We start from the raw sequence: 21,238 nt of genomic DNA, 5'->3' as shown, positions 1-21,238 counted from the left end.
GTAACTTCTTGAAATCATATAGTAGCTAATGTTACAGACCATCTTACATGAAAATTTGGTGGGACGAAAAAATAATTCATGGCTATGGGAATTCACTGGGCTTTTCCCTGCACCATTGAAATCAATGGAATTTTTCCCCCATTAACTTCAATGGGAGCATGATAGACACCTAAAGCTAGTATATTTGTTGTGCTATGTGTGTGTTATGTACAAAACTGGCTTCTAATGGATCAGTGAGGAGCATAAAGGTGCAAAGCTCAGGTCCAGATCCAAACTTCACCAAAGATTGGGTGTTGGGGATATTAAACTCTTGGGTTTTGGTTTAGCTCATCACAGAGGCAGAGCCTAGCTGTGAACTTTGAATCCAGATCTGAACTACTCAAGAGTTCAGTGGCATTTAGATTCAGGATATTGGTTAAGGCCATTCTCTACAATGAAGAAAAGCATCTTGATTAGGGCACTGTCTTCACACGTAGCCACATACACCATTCTTCTAAATCATAGACTCGTGCCTCCCCATACTGGGGGGACACAATCTAAAGGGGAAAACACATGACCGCCCCACGTATCTCCTCTGCCCAGTGACAGCCCCCCTCCCTCTTTGCCCTGTGCCCAGCCTGGGGCTGCCATGCTCTCCCCACCTCATGTTACCTGGCGGTGGGAGGGGGGACTCTGTCCTTCTCTCCCTGCACTTCCCCCTCCCGCTGGCATGTTCAGCCAGTCTCCCTGGCAGCCAGGCCGGGAGCAGGATGGAGCTGCTTCTGCCTGAGAGATCCTGACTGGGAGGCAATGGCAGCCCGCTCCCTGCCTGGGCTCTACTACCACTGACCGGGGCTGAGCGAGCCAGAGCCTTCCCTTCCCTTGGCATGCTCAGCTGCTGTCCCTGGCAGCCAAGCATGGGCAGGGAGTGGGCCGCCACTGCCTCCCAGCCAGGCAGAAGCAGCTCTGTCCCTCTCCCCACCCAGCTGCCAGGGAGAATGGCGGAACATGCCGGGAGGAGGCACAGGGAGAGAAAGACAGAGCCCCTCTACCTCTCTGCCCCCAGCAGGCCAATCGGGGGGGAGAGGGGCACTTGACTTTGCATGCCCCCCTACAGTTCAGCTCTGTTCTAAATGCATGTCAAGTGCTGTATGATGCTATTCCCAACACCAGCCATATGGAGAATAAAACACATTAGGACAAAGATGGTATTGCAACCCAGAGAAGACTTTAAAAAAAAAAATAGACCTCCTGTTTGTTTGGAGTTTATCTCTTCACTTAAGAATTTCCATAAGCCCATGATAACATCAGCCTAATAACTTAATTTTTTATTAAATAAAGAATAAGAAAATGTCATTATCTTATAGAAGAGACTTTCAAAAACTCTACCTAGAATCACTTGTTTCTACCAACCTATTGTTCATGATAGCTAGCGCACCAATGCCTGCAGAGAAGCCATTTTGTCTGCTGTTCATACTGACGTTTCTAGGGTACCCATTGGCCATCTCGGACAGCTGCTTTTGCAAAATGGCCAGGGAGACTTTGTTTGATGCTGTGAGCTCCTTCATTGAAATCATTTCACCAGAAAGCCTCCTCCCCTCTGTGTCACTGTCATACTGTCCGTCGGTTTCCACAGAGATGTTATGCCTACGGAAGCGGCTTCCTGGGGTGATGGCATTGCGACGACCAAGGCGGGCACTTGATTTATGGCACTTAGAGCAACACCTGCATCCAAACTTTTTCAACAGCCAGTTTAAAACTTGCTTGATTACAATTGATATGACATTAAAAAGAGAGTATATGCAAGATACACCCATTAATATAAACATGAAGTTTCCAAATCTGTATAATCCCTGATTTTGGTACACTGCATTTTGACTGCTTACCAAATCTCCAAAGCCAATAGTGCTGAAGGTGACAAAACAATAGTATAAGGAGTCAATGTAGTTCCATCCTTCCACTGCTGTGTACATTGTTGAGGCACAGCAAGCCAGTGTAACGGCAAAAATTCCCAGAATCAGCATCACATGATAAACTGATGGTTTCCATCCAGCAAGGCTGTCCACTTCAGAGATAGCTGATCCCCTTCGAAAGTTAGGGGGTAGAAGACCACTTCTTCGCAGCTGCCGCTCACGACAAGCCTTCATGATAAAAGCCAGGAGAGAGATAATACGCTCCAGGAACAGGTTGAAGAAAAGGATAGTCCCAGCACACCCGAATAGGCCATAAATTATGAGGAACACTTTTCCAGCCACTGTTGCGGGTGTGGTCATTCCAAAACCTGCCGAGGCACAGATAATGTAATTATAATCATGACATAGCACTTCCTGCATATACTCCTAGTATATCGTATCCCACCACATTCCCTTTCACTTTGACAATTGGCTTTGAATATGTTTAACCAGTTAGTGAAATCATGCTGTGTATAACTCAATTTGGACCAGCCTGAATTAGAGTGAATTATTTCTCAGGAGGTGAGGAAGATTCCAGAATGCTGGACAAGGTGAGCAGGATTCAAGAGGGAGCAAAAAAATCTGTAGGAAATGAAGTGTAAGTTATTAACGGAGAAGAGCTATTTTGTTTGGAGGAGCTGTATTAGCAGCTCTGCAAAATCGGAATTCATAAGCTCAAATCACTTGGTAACAATGTTAAATTAATACACCACATCTTTGCTTCTGTTCATTCAAGCCAGCATGAACCTCTGGAAAGTTTAGTTCTCTATATCCAAGGTACTAGTTCCTTAACTGCTGTAAATCATTGTAGCCCCACTCATGTTAAGGTCTCACTATGATTATACCAACTCCTGCTAACAGATGACAGATTTCAATGTGTACAAAGGTAAAGGAATTTGAACCCTGATTATCTTTTAAATGTAACAGCACTTCATTCAAAGCCTTTTATTCAAATACAGAAACAGACTGACTGTCCCGAAAGTATCATCGCACAAAAGAGTATGAGTGAAATCGTGGCTCCATTGCAATCAATTGCAAAACACCCCCTGACTTCAGTGCTGTCATGATATTCCATACAGGCACAGACCAAGAGTTAGAAAATAGCTAACATCTTGGTTTTGTAGATCTAAACCCAGTTCTTTCAACTTTTTAGAAGACAGAACTGTCTTCCAGATAATACATTTTTGTTGTTGTGCATGTGAAATATTTTGAATAAGTTACATTTGTTTCATTTGCTTTTGGAATGTGATAAAAATTGTATCCGGTCATCAGACTTTTTCAATTTTTGATTAAAAAATTAATAGAAACTTTTACTAAACCCCATCAGCAGTAGAAATTATAGAATCCTGTAGACTTAAAACAAGCTACTATACTAGTATAAGTTTTATGAATGGAATGAAAACCAAGAAAAAATAAAATATTGCTTCTGAGTTCAAACAAGCAGTTAATGTATTGTGAGCACATGATATCAAAACCTTAGAATCATGGAATAGAATCATAGAATATCAGGGTTGGAAGGGACCTCAGGAGGTCATCTAATCCAACCCCCTGCTCAGAGCAGGACCAATCCCCAACTAAATCATCCCAGGTAGGGCTTTGTCAAGCCGGGCCTTAAAAACCTCTAAGGATGGAGATGCCACCACCTCCCTAAGTAACACATTCAAGTGCTTCACTACCCTTTCCTAATATCCAACCTAGACCTCCCCCACTGCAACCTGAGACCATAGCTTCTTGTTCTATCATCTGCCACCACTGAGAACAGCCTACCACCATACTCCTTGGACCACCCCTTCAAGTAGTTGAAAGCTGCTATCAAATCCCCCCTCACTCTTCTCTTCTGCAGGCTAAATAAGCCCAGTTCCCTCAGCCTCTCCTCATAAGTCATGTGCCCCAGCCCCCTAATCATTTTTGTTGCCCTCTGCTGGACTCTCTCCAATTTGTCCACATCCCTTCTGTAGTGAGGGGACCAAAACTGGACACAATACTCCAGGTGTGGCCTCACCAGTGCCGAATAGAGGGGAATAATCACTTCCCTCCATCTGCTGGCATTGCTCCTACTAATGCAACCCAATATGCTGTTGGCCTTCTTGGCAAACAGGGCACATTGCTGACTCATATCCAGCTTCTTGTCCACTGTAATCCCCAGGTCCTTTTCTGCAGAACTGCTGCTTAGCCAGTTGGTCCCAGCCTGAGTGGTGCATGGGATTCTTCCTTCCTAAGTCCAGGACTCTGCACTTGTCCTTGTCGAACCTCATCAGATTTCTTTTGACCCAATCCTCCAATTTGTCTAGGTCACTCTGGACCCTATCCCTACCTTCCAGTGTATCTACCTCTACCCCCAGCTTAGTGTCACCTGCAAACTTTCTGAGGGTCCAATTTATCCCACCATCCAGATCATTAATAAAGATGTTGAACAAAACAGGCGCTAGGACCGACCCCTGGGGCATTCCGCTTGATAATGGTTGCCATCTAGACATCGAGCCATTGATCACTACCCGTTGAGCTCGACCATCTAGCTAGCTTTCTATCCACCTTATAGTCCATTCATCCAATCCATACTTCTTTAACTTGCTGGCAAGAATACTGTGGGAGACTGTATCAAAAGCTTTGCTAAAGTCAAGATATATCACATCCACTGCTTTCCCCATATCCACAGAGCCAGTTATCTCCTCATAGAAGGCAATCAGGTTGGTCAGGCATGACTTGCCCTTGGTGAATCCATGTTGATTGTTCCTGATCACCTTCCTCTCCTTCAAGTGCTTCAAAATGGATTCCTTGAGGCCCTGCTCCATGATTTTGCCAGGGACCGAAGTAAGGCTGACCGGTCTGTAGTTCCCCGGGTTCTCTTTCTTCCCTTTTTTTAAATATGAAGGGATTTTAAAATGAAGGGATCCTTTGTCACAGAGAAAAGAAAGATATGAAGATTTTTTAAATTAAAAAACAGTGATTTATACAGGGTTGGTCAGTTTTTTCTAAGATAAGAAGATAATGTCATCAGCAGTAGTTTTAGATTATACTTATTATAGGAAATATGGGGAATTGCAGATATGGAAGTGATCTAATGGCAAGTGCATATTTAATTATCTAAAGGAACTGGCAAGTTTTTAAAAGCCACCATTCCATTCTATTTTTTGAACTATAAAGCAGACTCTTTATCCACTGGGCCTCACTTTATTTGGTTACTTACACCGATGGAAATATCCAGGTGTTCATTTATTTGTTGAAGGAGATTATCTATCTATCTACATCTATGATAGTATAAGGTATTCATTCAGTAACTAAAGTGTTAACTATCTGATAATGTAGACACAGGAGCTACCCAGGACTCCATATGAGTGGAGGCCTTCTATAGATTGGGAGCAGTAAAAGGTAATACAGTGTTGAACCTTGTAGTAGTAACAAATGCTATAACTTGAGGACAAATCTCTGAAAATATTAGCTTTAAAAATTGTTATTGCCAATGTTCACAGTTGTTTCATGAGTTATAAGTCAACTGTTCTACATCTAGACAGACAGATTTAGTAAACTTTTTTTTCTTTAGAAATTGTCACTTTCATTATTTCAGAGTTTTAACTCTGTATTTTATATACATCCTGAAAATTCTAAATTCTTGTCTGTACCCCAGCCGAAAGGTAAGCTGTGGTATAGGAAAGGGGAAAGAAATATATCTAATATTAGCATACTGCTTTCCCCGAGCCTAGTACCAATTATACAAGGTGCAGGGCAATACAGAGTCAGGTCCCTTGTCACTTGACTCTCAGTTCTGGGCACAAACCATTAGACCACTCTTTCTCCGTAGGAAAGAACTTACAGAGAAATAATTAAGCATTATTATGATGACAGTATGATTTTTCTTTGGTTGCTTGCATGGTGTTTTGGCTTGTTTTTTGTTTGTCAGAGTATCTGGGTCTATCTGGGCTGTCATGTGCAACTTTACTTTAATTGTTATTTAACATCCAAACATAACACGATGGCTGCTTTATCCATAAATGGTCCCTTTTCGGATTTGAAGTTTGGCGTAGCTAATATATATGTACTCAGTGCTAATCCAAGGCTTTGGTTGAGAAATACGATTGACTTGCTTCATACTATCTGTTCAGGGTCGCAGGGATCACTTGGGGCTTGCAGGCCTAGTAAGCAGGCTGTGGCCCAACAGTCTGAGTCTTGGGATGGCCTTGCCAGGCAATCTACAAGTTACCAAGTGGCCAAGTTACAATCCACATTCCCCAGTGCTTCCCAGGTCAGGCAGAGAAGGGGAGAAAGGGTAGGAGAGCCTTGGGCCTCCCTCTCTACGGGGTCCAGCCCAGAGTCCCAGGGAGAAGGGGTGAGGAGAGTCTCAGGGCAGGTCTACACTACAAATTTACATTGGCGCAGCGTGCCACTGCAGTGTGTCGAGTGAAGATGCTCTAAGCCATTGGGAGAGAACTCTCCCATTGGTTTAATAACTCCGCCTCCACAAGAGGCTGTAGCTCTCCCGCCAACGTAGCCTTGGTCCCTTCTAGCTGGTACAACAGATGAGCCTTCCCTGGGGCTCTTCCTACCTCCTCCTGTTCTCGCTCCAGTTTAGGGTGTGGTCATGGCACTCAGCTTTCCTCTGAGCAGAGGGTTGCTTCCACAGTCTCACTAGTTCAAACAGTTAGTTGGATCTTCCCAGTCCACTTTTCAGTGTCCACTTGCTTCTCCTTGTCAGGGGAGAGAGGCGAGAAAAAGGGATGTCAGGCCTTTGGCCTCTTGGTTGGGTCTTACCCATAGTCCAGACTCTTCTCCTATAGATCCCTTTGTCCCAGAAGCTAGAGCCCGGCTCCCTGCCTGCAGCCAGTCTCTCCTTCACTCTCCCCAGCTTGACTGTCAGAGTCTCCTTTTAAGCAGGCCATCCATTTGGTGCATGCTGTGCAGTTGCTGAAGATCAGGGCCTTCTGGGCCAGAACTGCTCCATTACTTATAGTCTCAGTGAGGGGTCTGTAAACCCCATCAAGGGAGGGAGATCTTTAATTGCACTCTGCAACTAAGAACTAAGAACAGCCATACTGGGTCAGATCAAAGATCCATCTAGCCCAGTATCCTGTCTACCGACAGTGGCCAGTGCCAGGTGCCCCAGAGGGAAGGACCAGAACAGGCAATCATCATCCCCTGTTGCCCATTCCCAGCTTCTGGCAAACAGAGGCTAGGGACACCATCCGTGCCCCTCCTGCCTAATAGCCATTGATGGACCTATCCTCCATGAACTTATCGAGTTCTTTTTTGAACCCTGTTATAGTCAGGGTTCAAACTAGTAAGAGAGAAACTTAACTTTACAGAGAGCCCGCATATCATAGCAACATTAAAATGCTAAAGTGTGGTATCTGCCAGCTGGAGAGATTTACAGAACTTCTAAAGAAAAGAGATTACACCCTCTTTTTTCACCTCCACACAAATCACATTAGAGAACTGATCCTCCCCCCCCGTCCATGGCTTTTGAAGGACTCAAGGACATTTAGAAAACACAAGTTGTCAATTATGTATTCAGATCTTTCCCCAGTAAGTTATGCTGTAGATCTTCAAAAGCGGACATTCCCTAAGAGCTGGTATCCATGCTCAAGCTTTCTGGGGAATTCAAACCGTTAGAAATCATTATTCATTTCATAGTCTCATTGTGACAATGACTACAATTTCAACAGGTGAAAACCTGTCTGGGAGGTTCTGCAAAGTTGTACAGAGATGTAGAATAATAAATAGCCTATGTGCCAGACTATACAATGAAATGCTCAGAGGAATGGTAATACAGAGCCTTTCATTTCTAGATCACGGGTCTAAATTTGGTCTACCTTGGTAGTGAGCAAGAGTCACTATCTTCTGATGGCTGTTTGTTAACCTTTGAGAAAGGATCAGTCCAGTTACTAGTGGGGTCAACATCAAAATGGCAGGCTTGCTGGAGGCTTCAGCACAGAAGCCTAGGAGTTAAGGGGGGGCCCCCAGAAATTAAGGGTGAGGTGCTGTGCCTCTAGAGCCCAGGGTCAGGGAAACTAAGGGGAATTTAAGCCATCGTTGTAACCTCCTGAGCGTGGGCTGTTCCAGGGGCTAGAGAGGCCTCCCCTTAGTGTTGGTTAAGCTACAGCAGCCCCTCCAGGCTGCCCTACGTGCTTAAGTATTGCCTGAAATCTCCACAGTGCTGAGTGCTGTGACCCTGCCTCTGACATGCCCCTTCTATCTCTGGCCCCACCCTGGAACACCTTATACTTGAACTTCTGAGGGGGTCCTTGGGAGGCAGCCTTATGCCAGTTTTTCACAGCACCCACATGGAGGGAATCCTCCCCTAGTCAGATACGGGGCTTTTAGGGCCCCTTTCCAATGCTACTTCCCTTTTATATAAACTAGCTGGAGGGGGGATAAGGATCTCAACCTAAATTTCTTTCTCTGCTCTATCAGATATGAGGTACATCAGTGGGGCAGAATAAGGAAATTGTGAGTTCGGGAGTTAGGTAGAACACGTCAAGCAAAAGCTTACCAATCTTTTCAACAACCAGCCATGATACTGCAAAAGACAAACATTTCATAAGGGACAAGAGAAGCAGGGAGAGAGCTAGAAGAACTCAATGAAAATGAAATACCCCTTGACAGATACACAATCCTACAGGAACAGAAGAAATAATGAGATAATTTGGAGACTGCTATGAAAAATTGTACATTGAACCTATGAAATAACCATGATCCTAAATAAAAAGTATAGCTCTGTATTTTGAATGGATCCTCTCCTGCAAAAATGAACAGAGGAGCTAAAAGAAAATATAATCCAGACTTTAAAAAGAGGAAAGAATAATGGATGCCATCAAATCATTAAATAGTAATAAGTAAATATGGCTAGGCAACATTGTAGTAGATTGCTTTCAAAGACTCTTATAGATGCTTAATGCTGTTATACAAGCTATAAATACTGAAAATATCATGTATCATTCAAATACCTTTCTGCAATCCTGTATAGTACTGTTAATGGATACAGAATCAGCAATCAACAGAATAGGTTGAAATTGTTCCAGATCTTTCAGCATAGTTCCATTGAATCATATAGTTATTACTCTGGGGGGCATTCTGTGCCAAAAAAAAATAAAATTCTGCATACAATATTTTAAAATTCTGCAAATTTTATTTTTTGTCAAAAACAACACTACATAATCACACTAGTTTCAATTATTTTGGTAATTTATTTCAAAATACCTGTCAGCAAGTATGTCTGTAACAATACAGACATACACTAAAATCCCCTCAGGATTAGAGTTAAAGAAACCCCTATGACAACCCAGTTCCTGTTTCTTTGCCCCCTTCCTCCCCACAAGCCCAGCCAGGGGCCACACACCCACAACCCCTCCGCCCCCAGAGCCCAGCCACTACACCCGAACCTCCTCCCCCCCAAAGCCCAGCCGTGGGGGCCCAGATACCTGCACCTTCTTCCCCCGAGACCAGCTGCAGAGCCCCCCCTTACCCAGATACCTGCACCCCCACCCAGAGTCCAGTCATAACCCCCCTAGCCCAGGGATCCAGAGGGAGAAACAGCCTGATGTTCGGTCCCAGGGTTGCACGGAGTTTCCTCCGCGCCACTCTCTCCTTCCCTCAGAGCATGCTGGGAACTGCAGCTGCCAGGAACACTCTAGCTCCCTCTCCCTCCCACTAGCATTGTATTCTATGTGTGAGCTGGGCTCTGCTGGGTCCAGTGGCCCCTAGTGGCAGCCAGCAGCACTGCAGCCCATTTCTGTGGGGGAAAGGAAATTCTGTGTGCATGTTCATTTCTGCAAAATTCTGCATTGCACAGTGATGCAGAATTCCCCCAGGAGTAATTTATAAACTAGCTAGGGATCTGGCCCATTTTACAAACAATACTACACATCAAGAACTTGCTTCTAATCTCAGTTACACCAATGTAAATCAAAAGTAACTCTACAGAAGTTACACAGTTGGAGCCATAGACTCTGAGCAGACTCCCGCCCGTTCCATAGGATGCGCAGCAGTCAGGGGGGCAGGATGTGGAGCTTGAAAAGGTATAGTGAGGCCAGGAATATACAGGTCCTCGTCACTATATTGAATGACTGCTCTGTGATCTCCTAGATACAGGACCATTAGTTTTATTATTGGTGGTCAGCCCCCAGCTGTTCCCTGGGAGGCCATAGGAAGCCCAGTATGTTGCCAGCGCTTGTGATTCTTTTGCACATCATAGAATTTCAGCCAGGGCTGGACAATGATGTGAGAACCCCCAGCCCGCTTGCAAATTTCAGACCTGCTGGGGGTTGGGGGGAGGTTAACCCGTCTCTGAGTGGCTGCTTTCCCCACTCACCTCCTGGGAAGAGCAGCCAATCAGGGCTGCTGTAGATGCAGGCACTGCTCTCTACCCCTCCCATCAGGACCCAACACCATTCTCAGAGGATGGGAGTGGGGAAGAGGGAGCAGAAAGAGCACAGCAGCTCCACTTCCTCATTCACCCTCCTCTCCTGTGAACCAGACAGCTACTTTCTGCTCCTTCCCCCTCTCCTCTCCCTCCCTGCAACATCAGACTTGAGAAGGGGACTATGGTGGACATATGTCCTAAGCCTGGGAAAGAGGAAGGAAGAACCCCTGGAAGCTGCAGCAGGAGCAGGGCTGGGGCTTGACAGAATTAATCAATTGGCAGGCAGGGGGAGAGGCAGATGTGAGGGTGAGAGGTCCTGCAGCAGAGGCCAACAATCACCTTTCCAATACGTTTGGGAGTGGGCAACAGTAATGGTCCCATGTTTGCATTGGGTAGGGTTGCCAATCCTCCAGAATTGTCCTGGAGTCTCCAGAAATTAACGATTAATCTTCAATTAAAGATTGTCATGTGATGAAACCTCCAGGAATACATCCACGCAAAATTGGCAACCCTGGCACTGGGAGAGTTAAAAAAAATCAAAAGAGAGACCAAAACACTATTTATCTCATGATTTTTGTGCTAATCTCATGATTTGGGGGTTCTGACCCATGATTTTTGAACTTTTGAGGCTGGCAATAGTGGAACCATGCAATCTGATTTTGCAATGCCTTGCTTCTTGTCCTGTCCAAAGTGAGTGTAAAATTCTATCAAATCAGACTAGTAGCATTTTTCTCCCACTTTTGCACTTGTGTGCATGCCTATGCAAAGTGCAGAGCAATGGTGAATCAGACTTTCAGAGAGCACAGCAAAAACTAAGGCTGCCTCAGACAACTTTATCCTCCAAACTTTCTTTAGCCTTGATGAAGTATAGAAGGGAGCAACCAATTTAAGCCTCTATTAACAAAGACCGTGCCTAACTTTAACCTTATGCATACTCCAATTGACTAAGGGGAGGAGGAATAACTCAGTGGTTTGAGCATTGGCCTGCTCAACCCAGGGTTGTGAGTTCAATCCTTGAGGGGGCCATTTAGGGATCTGGGGCAAAAATCTGCCTGGGGATTGGTCCTGCTTTGAGCAAGGGGTTGGATCGGGTCCCTTCCAACCCTGATACTCTATGATCATTAAGACTACACATGTGCTTAAAGTTAAGCAGGTGTGTGGTGCTGAGCCAGCAAGGGTTAAACATCCACCAGGCTGTGTGACCCAAAAACAGTCTGTAAGGACATATTAGAAAAGTATTGAAATGATAAACAGGGCCATTCCTGAAGACAGTTAGGAAAGCCATGTTAAATTGACTAGAGTTCTTAAAATATCAGCCTGTGTTCTTAGAGGATTAAGAATAGATACTAATTGTATTTGTCTGCATTTACCTATATCTTGTTAGAAATTACCAATGTAACCAGATTAGTTTGTGGATGCTAATTCCCATTCATGTCTTAATTACATTATATTATGCATATGGATGGTTTAGTTAACCTTAAGATCAAAGATGTAAGATATTGCAGGAAATAATATTACTTACATTGTCTTCAGTTTAAATTGTCTGTGCCATAATGGAATGCCTTGATAGTCTGATTGGCTAATTGCCTTATGTTAATGAATACTACTAGTTTACAGGTGTATACATAGAAAATAGAAGTTTAGCTTCAAAGCAACAATATACTCTGCCTTTTCTTCATCCGGGAAGGCCCCTGCTGTGATGTCTGCTGTTAAGATGTTATCAGCCTGCTAGAGAACTATAAAGGAAGTTTCAGGCCTGGTCCTGTTTTATCTCAGATCAGCTTAAACGTTGTCAGGGGAAGTTCAAGCCACAAGACTGAGGTCTCCTCTGGTTATCCCTGCACTTTTTCATGGAAGAATTTGAACAAACTGTGCACATGGACTGCCTATTGGACTATAATCCATTTAACCAATTTTGGAAGGACTTTTACAAATCAGCAACGTCACCATCTCGGTAATGAAACTGACCCAAGAACTTTGCTCATATCTGTATATATATAATGATCTTTTAACCACAGTAACTCTTTTATTTTTAAATGAATCTTAGATTTAGAAAATAAGAATTGGCTGTAAGCATGTATTTGCGTGAGATCTGAAATATTCATTGACTTGGTGGGTAATGTGTCTGATCCCTTGGGATTGGTAGAAGTTTATATATGGTGAAGAAGGTTTTAAAAAACCCTTGCTATACTTGGCTGTCTGGGTGGGAGCCAAAGGCTGGATTGCTTAAAGGGAACTGTAGCTTGGCTTCTTGATAATCAGTAAGGTATTACAGAAGCTTTTTTGTTATTGGCTTGGTGAGTCTAATTATAGAATAAACCACCAGTTTTGGGGATTGTCTGCCCCCTTCTTTGCAGTTTGCCCTGATTGAGTATTCTCATATAGCCCCTCCAGCGACCATGGCCACAAGGTGACTAAGTACACCTCTACCCTGATATAACGCGAATTCGGATATAATGCGGTAAAGCAGCGCTCTGGGGGGGCGGGGCTGCGCACTCTGGCGGATCAAAGCAAGTTCGATATAACGCAGTTTCACCTATAACACAGTAAGATTTTTTGGCTCCCGAGGACAGCATTATATCAGGGTAGAGGTGTACTTTGCTGACTTGAGGTCTTAGTGTTGCTTCTCTCCTGCTCCTACCCCAATTTCTATAAACCATAGTGCGATCCTACTCTCAATTTGATCTACTTTCCAAATGCTACATCTTTTATGTCTCAAACACAAAACCTTTTCTGTCTAGACTATTTACTTTAATTAATAATTTGGACTATACTCAGGCTGTAAAAGTTAAGTAGCCAAATTCATCCCTGCTAAAAATTCACTGGTGTGAGGAAAGTTACATCAGTGGATTAACTGATGGGTAAATTAGCCCTGTTGAATCCAAACAGAAGCCAATTTATTTCAGGGGAAACTGCTAATAGACATTAGATTGATTTTAGCTACACTAAAGAGAAGTTCTAATGTAAGCACTTGGGGAATACAGCTATAGGTTATCCAGATCAATTACAGTACATATGAGTATTATGGCAATCTCTTGAAAACCATTAGAGAGTGTGTTGCCGTTAACCTTAGCTGGAAAGATAGAGACAATCAATGAACCTCTTGCCAGGACTTGTTTTCTGCTTTCCATACTTACCACTTCAAATCCAGAGAAAAAAATGGTTTCACACCCTACATATGTGGTGTTCGTTTCCAAACTAATCCATAGGGATATTTAGCATTTCTAATGTGCCAATCACTGACAGACTTCCAATTAGATTAACAAGTTCTCATGCACAATATTATTCCAACATAGATGTGAAATTTGCCACTGCTGTAGGATTTCCTGTGTTAATGCAACATTATTACTGCAAAATTTAAATCTCAAAGTCAGAACATGCAAAAGTTAAGGATCCAGCAGTAACATTCTCAGCCCTTTTTCACATCCTGTATATTTTGACAGGACTCCGTCTATATTTCTTTTAGATTTAAACAATATGACTTATGAGAAAACAGTATTCTGCAACAGAGCTGGTCGAATAACACAAACATTGATTTCATAGAATCATAGAACTGGAAGGGACCTCGAGAGGTCATCTAATCCAGTCCCCTGCACTCACAGCAGGACTAAGTATTATCGAGACCATTCCTGACAGGTGTTTGTCTGACCTGCTCTTAAAAATCTCCAGTGATGGAGATTCCAAAATCTCCCTAGGCAATTTATTCCAGTGCTTAACCACCCTGACAGTTAGGAAGCTTTTCTTAATGTCCAACCTAAACCGCCCTTGCTGTAATTTAAGCTCATTGTTTCTGTCCTATCCTTCTTGTCCTATCCTCAGAGGTTAAGAAAAACAATTTTTCTTCCTTCTCCTTGTAACAACCTTTTATATACTTGAAAACTGTTATTATGTCCCCTCTCAGTCTTCTCTTTTCCAGACTAAACAAACCCAAGTTTTTCAATCTTTCCTCATAGGTCATGTTTTCTAGACTTTTAATAATTTTTGTTGCTTTTCTCTGGACTTGCTCCAATTTGTCCACATCCTTCCTGAAATGTGGCGCCCAGAACTGGACACAATACTCCAGTAGAGCGGAAGAATTACTTCTTGTGTCTTACTTACAACACTCCTGTTAATACATCCCAGAAGGATGCTCTCTTTTTTTGCAATAGCGTTACAATGTTGACTCATATTTAGCTTGTGGTCCACTATGACCCCCAGACCTCTTTCCGCAATACTCCTTCCAAGGGAGTCATTTCCCATTTTGTACATGTGCAAATGATAGTTCCTTCCTAAATGGAGTACTTTGCATTTGTCGTTATTGAATTTCATCCTATTTGCTTCAGACCATTTCTCCAGTTTGTCCAGCTCATTTTGAATTTTAATCCTATCCTCCAAAGCACATGCAACCTCTCCCAGCTTGATATTGTCCACAAACTTTATAAGTGTAGTCTCTCTGCGATTATCTAAATCAGGGGTCAGCAACCTTTGGCACACGGGCCGGGACGTTTTGTTTACCTGCCGCGTCTGCAGGTTCGGTCGATCGCGGCTCCCACTGGCCACGGTTCACCGTCCCAGGCCAATGGGGGCAGCGGGAAGCAGTGTGGGCCAAGGGATGTGCTGGCCGCTGCTTCCCGCTGCCCCCATTGGCCTGGGACGGTGAACCGCGGGCAGTGGGAGCAGCGATCGGCCGAACCTGCAGACGCGGCAGGTAAACAAAATGGCCCGGCCCGCCAGGGTGCTTACCCTGGCGAGCCACGTGCCAAAGGTTGCCAACTCCTGATCTAAATAATTGATGAAGTTATTGAACAAAACCGGACCCAGAACTGATCCCTGCAGGACCACACTCGTTATGCCCTTCCAGCATGACTGTGAACCACTGAAAACTACTCACTGGGAATGGTTTTCCAATCAGTTTTGCACCCATCTTACAGTAGCTCCATCTAGGTTGTATTTCCCTAGTTTGTTTATGACAAGGTCATGCTAGACAGTATCAAAAACTTTACTAAAGTCAAGATATACTACGTCTACCACTTCCCCCCTATCCACGAGGCTTTTTACCCTGTCAAAGAAAGCACTTGGCTTGATACAATTTGTTTTTGGCAAATCCAGGCTGACTGTTACTTATCACCTTATTATCTTCTAGATGTTTCCAAATTGATTGCTTCATTATTTGCTCCATTATCTTTCTGGGTACAGAAGTTAAGCTGGCTGGCCTGTAATTCCCTGGGTTTTCCTTATTTCCCTTTTTATAGATTGGTACTATATTCGACCTTTTCCAGTCTTCTGGAATCTCTCCCATCTTCCATGACTTCTCAAAGATAATTGCTAATGGTCAGATATCTCCTCAGTCAGCTCCTTGAGTATTGAGGCATTTCCTCAGGCCCTGGTGACTTGAAGACATCTAACTTGTCCAAGTAATTTTTAACTTGTTCTTTCCCTATTTTAGCCTCTTCTGATCCTACCTGATTTTCACTGGCATTCACTATGTTAGATGTCCAATCACCACCAACCTTCTTGGTGAAAACATTTTCTGTTATTATTTCCCTCTCCCTCCCCCCCCATTGAGCAACAGCCTACCCTGGCCTTGGTCTTCCTCTTGCTTCTAATGTATTTGTAGAATGTTTTCTTGTTACCCTTTATGTCTCTAGCTAGTTTGATCTCGTTTTGTGCCTTGGCCTTTCTAACTTTGTCCCTGCATACTTGTATTTGTTTATATTCATCCTTTGTAATTTGACCTAGTTTCCACTTTTTGTAGGACTCTTTTTTGATTTTTAGATCATTGAAGAGCTCCTGGTTAAGCCAGGGTGGTCTCTTGCCATACTTCCGATCTTTCCTCCACAGTGGGATAGTTTGCTCTTGTGCCCTTATTAATGTCTCTTTGAAAAACTGTCAACTGTCTTCAATTGTTTTTCCCCTTAGAGTTGCTTCCCATGGGATCTTGCCTACCAACTCCCTGAGTTTGCTAAAGTCTGTCTTCCTGAAATCCATTTGTCTTTATTTTGCTGTTCTCACTCCTACCATTCCTTAGAATCATGAACTCTATCATTTCATGATCATTTTCACCCAAGCTGCCTTCCACTTTCAGATTCTCAACCAGTTCCTCCCTATTTGTCAAAATCAAAACTAGAACAGACCTCTTCTAGTAGCTTTCTCCACCTTCTGAAATAAAAAATTGTCTCCAATACATTCCAAGAATGTATTGGATAATCTGTGCCCTGCTGTGTTATTTTTCCAACAGATGTCTGGGTAGTTGAAGTCCCCCATCACCACCAAGTCCTGTGCTTTGGATGATTTTGTTAGTTGTTTAAAAAAAGCCTCATTCTCCTCTTCTTTCTGGTTAGGTGGTCTGTATTAGACAATGACATCACCCTAATTCTTTACCCGTTTTATCCTTACCCAGAGATTTTCAACAAGTCTGTCCCTATTTCCATCTCAACCTCAGTCCAAATGTATACATTTTTAATATATAAGGTGACACCTCCATTTTTTCCCTGCCTGCCCTTTCTGAGCAAGCTGTACCCTTCTATACCAATATTCTAGTCATGTGTATTATCCCACCAGGTCTCTGTAATGCCAACTATGTCATAGTTGTGTTTATTTACTAGCATTTCAAGTTCTTCCTGCTTATTCCCCATACTTCTTGCACTAGTATACGGACATCTAAAATACTGATTTGATTCCCCCTCCCAAGTTCTGTCTTGTCTCTCCCTTATTCCTGCTATAACAGCCCATGCTCCCCCCAGATTCCAAACCTTCTCCCGGGTCTCCATGTTCTTGACTTACCTGTGGACTTTGGTCACCTGCCCCCTTTGAAGCTAGTTTAAATCCCTCCTCACTAGGTTAGCCAGTCTGTATCCAAATATGCTCTTCCCCTTCCTCAATAGGTGGACCCCATCTCTGCTTATCTTCCTGGAACAGCATCCCATGGTCAAGGAAGCCAAAGCCCTCCTGGTGACACCATCCTCACAGCCAGGCATTCACCTCCAGGATGCATCTGTCTCTGCCTGGCCCCCCTACCCTTGCCCAGAAGGATTGAAGAGAACACCACCTGCGCTCCCAACTCCCTCACCCTTACTCCCAGAGCACTGTAGTCACTTCTGATCTGTTGAGGGTCATACCTCGCAGTATCATTAGTGCCCACATGGATGAGTAGCATGGGGTAGTAGTCAGAGGTCCAGATGGTCCTCGACAATCCCTCTGCAATATCTCAGATATGGGCCCCTGGCAGGCAGCATAGCTCCCAGGATGCCATGTCAGAGTGACAGATGGGTGCCTCCGTCCTCCTCAGAAGAGAGTCACCTACCACCACTACCCTACATTTCTTCCTGGGAGTGGTGGCTGCGATCCTCGCAGCCTTGGGGACACATGGCTTCTCCTCCTCCTCCTCCTCCGGGGGTGATTCCTCATCGCTCGTTGCCAGAGCAGCATATCGGTTTTCCATCACTATGGTGGGTGGGTTGGGAGTACGGATGGAGCACTGCCCACTGCCAGAAGTAACTATCGGCCAGTGTCTTCCCTGTGACAGAGCCATATCCTCCTCCCCCAGTGGTGTGACAGCAGTCCTCTGTAGCTGGATAGCTTCCTCAGTCTGGGATGTCTCCATGTGAATACTCTCAAGGAATTCCTCGTGGGCACGGATGCTGCTCAGCCTAGACACCTCCTCCTGTAGCTCTCCCACCTGCTTTCTGAGGGATTCCACCAGCAGCAGGGCCGGCTCCAGGCACCAGCTTACCAAGCAGGTGCTTGGGGCGGCCACTTCGGAGAGGGGCGGCACGTCCAGCTGTTCGGCGGCAATTCAGCGGGCGGTCCCTCACTCCTGCTTGGAGCGAAGGACCTCCCGCCGAATTGCCGCCGCAGATCGCGATCGCGGCTTGTTTGTTTGTTTGTTTGTTTGACTGCTTGGGGCAGCCAAAACCCTTTCATGGTGGATGGTCCCCCCAGTCTGGCTTTCTGTGAGTGGGAAATGCAGGCCACAGTCTCTGCAAACCCACACCAGGATCTGGGTAGAGGCATCCAGGGTTAGGTTGTCTGTCTGGATACAGGCAAAGGTGGAGGAGACAGGAGCAGCGTTGGCACTGGCGATGCGACTCTTCCTAACCATAGTTATTATATTACATCTCCCTCCCACAAACTCCCTCCCAAACTCCCCTGTTTTCTGGGCCCTGTAAACTCCCTCTTCGCGGTCCCTTGCTTGCTTAGCCTCTGGCTTTTAAGGCCTTCTCTCCTAGGTCAGCCCTACCCCCTCGTTAATCACACAGGGAGGGTGATCACAAGGCTGATTGAGGCGGATCAAAGATGCTCAAGGATGATCCAGGGAACAAAGGCTCAAACAGTCCCCAGATGCACAATCCCAACTAGGGTGACCAGACAGCAAATGTGAAAAATCGGGATGGGAGTGGGGGGTAATAGGAACCTATATAAGAAAAAGACCCAAAAATCGGGACTGTCCCTATAAATCGGGACATCTGGTCACCCTAATCCCAACTGACCCAGTAACTGAAACAACTGAAATAATCAGAAAGAGAAAGAAACACACAAACAGCCAAACAAACTCACTCACTCCAAGATTAGTACTCACAACTTGTTCGTTCAGCAGGGGGATCTCCTTCTCCCCCTCTCAAACGCCCTTCTTTGAGGTCCCCTGTTCGCTTGCAAACATTTATATGAATAAAAATGGTGAGTTTTCTCCACTGATATTTGCAAGGTCCTATTTGCTGATTGTGAATATTCAGATTGCTACCAATGAAAATGTTTGTGAATAACAAAAGTTTCCAATATTTTAGCCTTATAATTGTCTGAAAGTTCACCCCAGAAATAATGACTTTGCTAGTTTCTATTCTTTTGTTTTAAAAGTTTTTAATTATTTAATAAAAAGGCAGACAAAGTAGCATGTGGTTTAGGTGACCAACTACTCCCCCTAAATAATTAACTGCAAATAGTCAACGTGAATAATTTGCCAAAAACTCATAGGCTGAAATTTGTTTACATAAACTATTCTCTGACTATTAAGGGTAAAACACTTAAAGAAAAATTAGGCTATATTGACAAAGGATTTGTTAACAGAAAAACAAGGGCTAAATTCATTGGATAATTTATTTACAATGTATAATTAAACCCACTCTATTACTATAGTACACCTCTAGCCAGAAACAAAGGAATAAAAATTGCTACATATGTGCAACATGAGAGGGGATTCCTGCTTGAGCCTTATCTTTTGCAGTGTCTGGCTTTTTGCAATTTTACCTTTGCTACTTTAACATTAATGCAGAATTTTGCATTTAATTTCCTGATGAAAGAAAACAATTGCTTGGGATAATTAGACTTCAAAATACACATCTCAATTAAGAGAATGTGCTGGGGAAGAAGGGAGTTCCTAATTTTGCTACTGATTTTATTTGTTTGTGGACACTTGAGTACTGGAACATTTGGTTACATTGCAATGGCAGTATCTTCAAAATGGAATAATGTAGTTTTGTTTGTAAATGGAAGTGCAGAATATTACAGAATAAAAAATTGCATAGAGAGCATTGAAATTTTTTCCCATACCCACAATTTTCTCCTATCCCTGCAGTTAACAGTCTTTGGGTCCTATTTTGCCTATAGTATAGGTCTCAGACTTCATGGTGGGTACCAGGACTTCCTTTTCAGTCGGTGGTCAGGGTAGGACCATGCTGCTATCTGATGCACTGCGGCTTCTTGTAGTCACTGGTGTTGCTTGTTTAAATCACATTATCACAGTTTAGATCTATCATGCTGCCTGGATTGGCGCATAACAGTGAGTGCCTACCTCAGAGCAGACTGTCAGGAAAGAGGGCAGATACCCCAAACTGGTATGTTCTATAATGTCCCAGAAGCCTTTTCAGGGTACCCAGATTGTCTCTGGGGATCTCTGCTTTGCATCCAGTACGCTTCCCTGTAAGAGTCCAAACAGTCCAGAGATAGGGGATCTTTCCTTCTGACAGAAAAGCTGACAGCGTGTCTACCCACATGGGCTTTTCCTTTGACAGTCAATGAGGAATGCATCTTGAATCTCTGATCTCTGGTCATCACACACAATGGGCATTTGCTTTGAAATTAGCACTTTTTCTGATAAAGTCCTTCATTAGATTCCACAAGGCTTATGTGATGGGTTATTTAGTTACAGGGGTATACACAATGTAAATGTTTCCTGCTACATCATAACAGGATAGATAAGAGAAAACAATGCAAATAACATCCCATTAGTTTTATAACATCTAAACACCAAATACACTCTTCTACCTTCAACAATCACTTTGATCTATACTAATACACAGATGAATTGGCCTGAATACACTCTGGCATGACCTGGTCTGCCAACATTACAAGGTCTTTGTCTCCCACTAATGGATGGTTCACAGAAGAAGTTAATGAGTGCATTATGGCTGCCAGCTAGGGGGCATTGGCCCCAATTCGATTAAAACACTAATGTTTGTTACCAGTGGTTCTCAACAGGGGTCTGGGGCCTCAAGAAGGTTTCAGGGGGGCCTCCAAGCAGGGCCAGCATTAGACTCGCTGGGGCCCAGGGCAGAAAGCCGAAGCTGGGGCCAGGTCCCGGCACTACCTGTCACTGATGAGTGCAGGCCCGGCCCTGCTGCAGTCCTCAGGGGCGGGAAGAGGCGGGGCTGGAGTGGAGCATGGGCAGGGTAGAGCAGGATGGGGGCTTTGGGGAAGGAGTGGGATGAGGTGGGGTTGGGGCAGAGCAGGGGCAGGGAAGGGGCTGGAGCAGTACGCAGCTGCGCAGGGCACCAGGAAATTTGGTGCCCCAAGTTTCCTGGTGCCCTACACAGTTGCGTACTTTGCATATGGGTAAGGATGGCCCTACATGCCCCCACCCCTTTGCACCAGCCAGCGAAGTGAGACAAGTATACAGCTGGCTACACCAAATGAAGGGTATACTAGAGGGCATGTACCCCCTGAATTCTGTGTACTTGTCTCTTTGGCACCACCATGTTCA

General features: G+C 44.3%; 1 protein-coding gene across 1 annotated transcript in view; it reads right to left on the bottom strand.

Moving 5' to 3' along the window:
- Positions 1-1,280: 1,280 nt before the first annotated feature.
- Positions 1,281-21,238, bottom strand: part of KCNK12 (potassium two pore domain channel subfamily K member 12) — a 55,739-nt gene continuing 35,781 nt past the window's right edge. Inside the window, exon 2 of the mRNA XM_054021594.1 lies at positions 1,281-2,260. Within this exon, the coding sequence (XP_053877569.1) occupies positions 1,365-2,260 (896 nt within the window). The 3' untranslated portion in view covers positions 1,281-1,364. The remainder of the gene's footprint in view (positions 2,261-21,238) is intronic.

The sequence above is a fragment of the Malaclemys terrapin genome, chromosome 3, assembly GCF_027887155.1.
Source record: "Malaclemys terrapin pileata isolate rMalTer1 chromosome 3, rMalTer1.hap1, whole genome shotgun sequence".
Taxonomy (NCBI): Eukaryota; Metazoa; Chordata; order Testudines; family Emydidae; genus Malaclemys; species Malaclemys terrapin.
The sequence above is the reverse complement of the archived record's forward strand: the minus strand, read 5'-3'. Positions and strand labels throughout refer to the sequence as shown.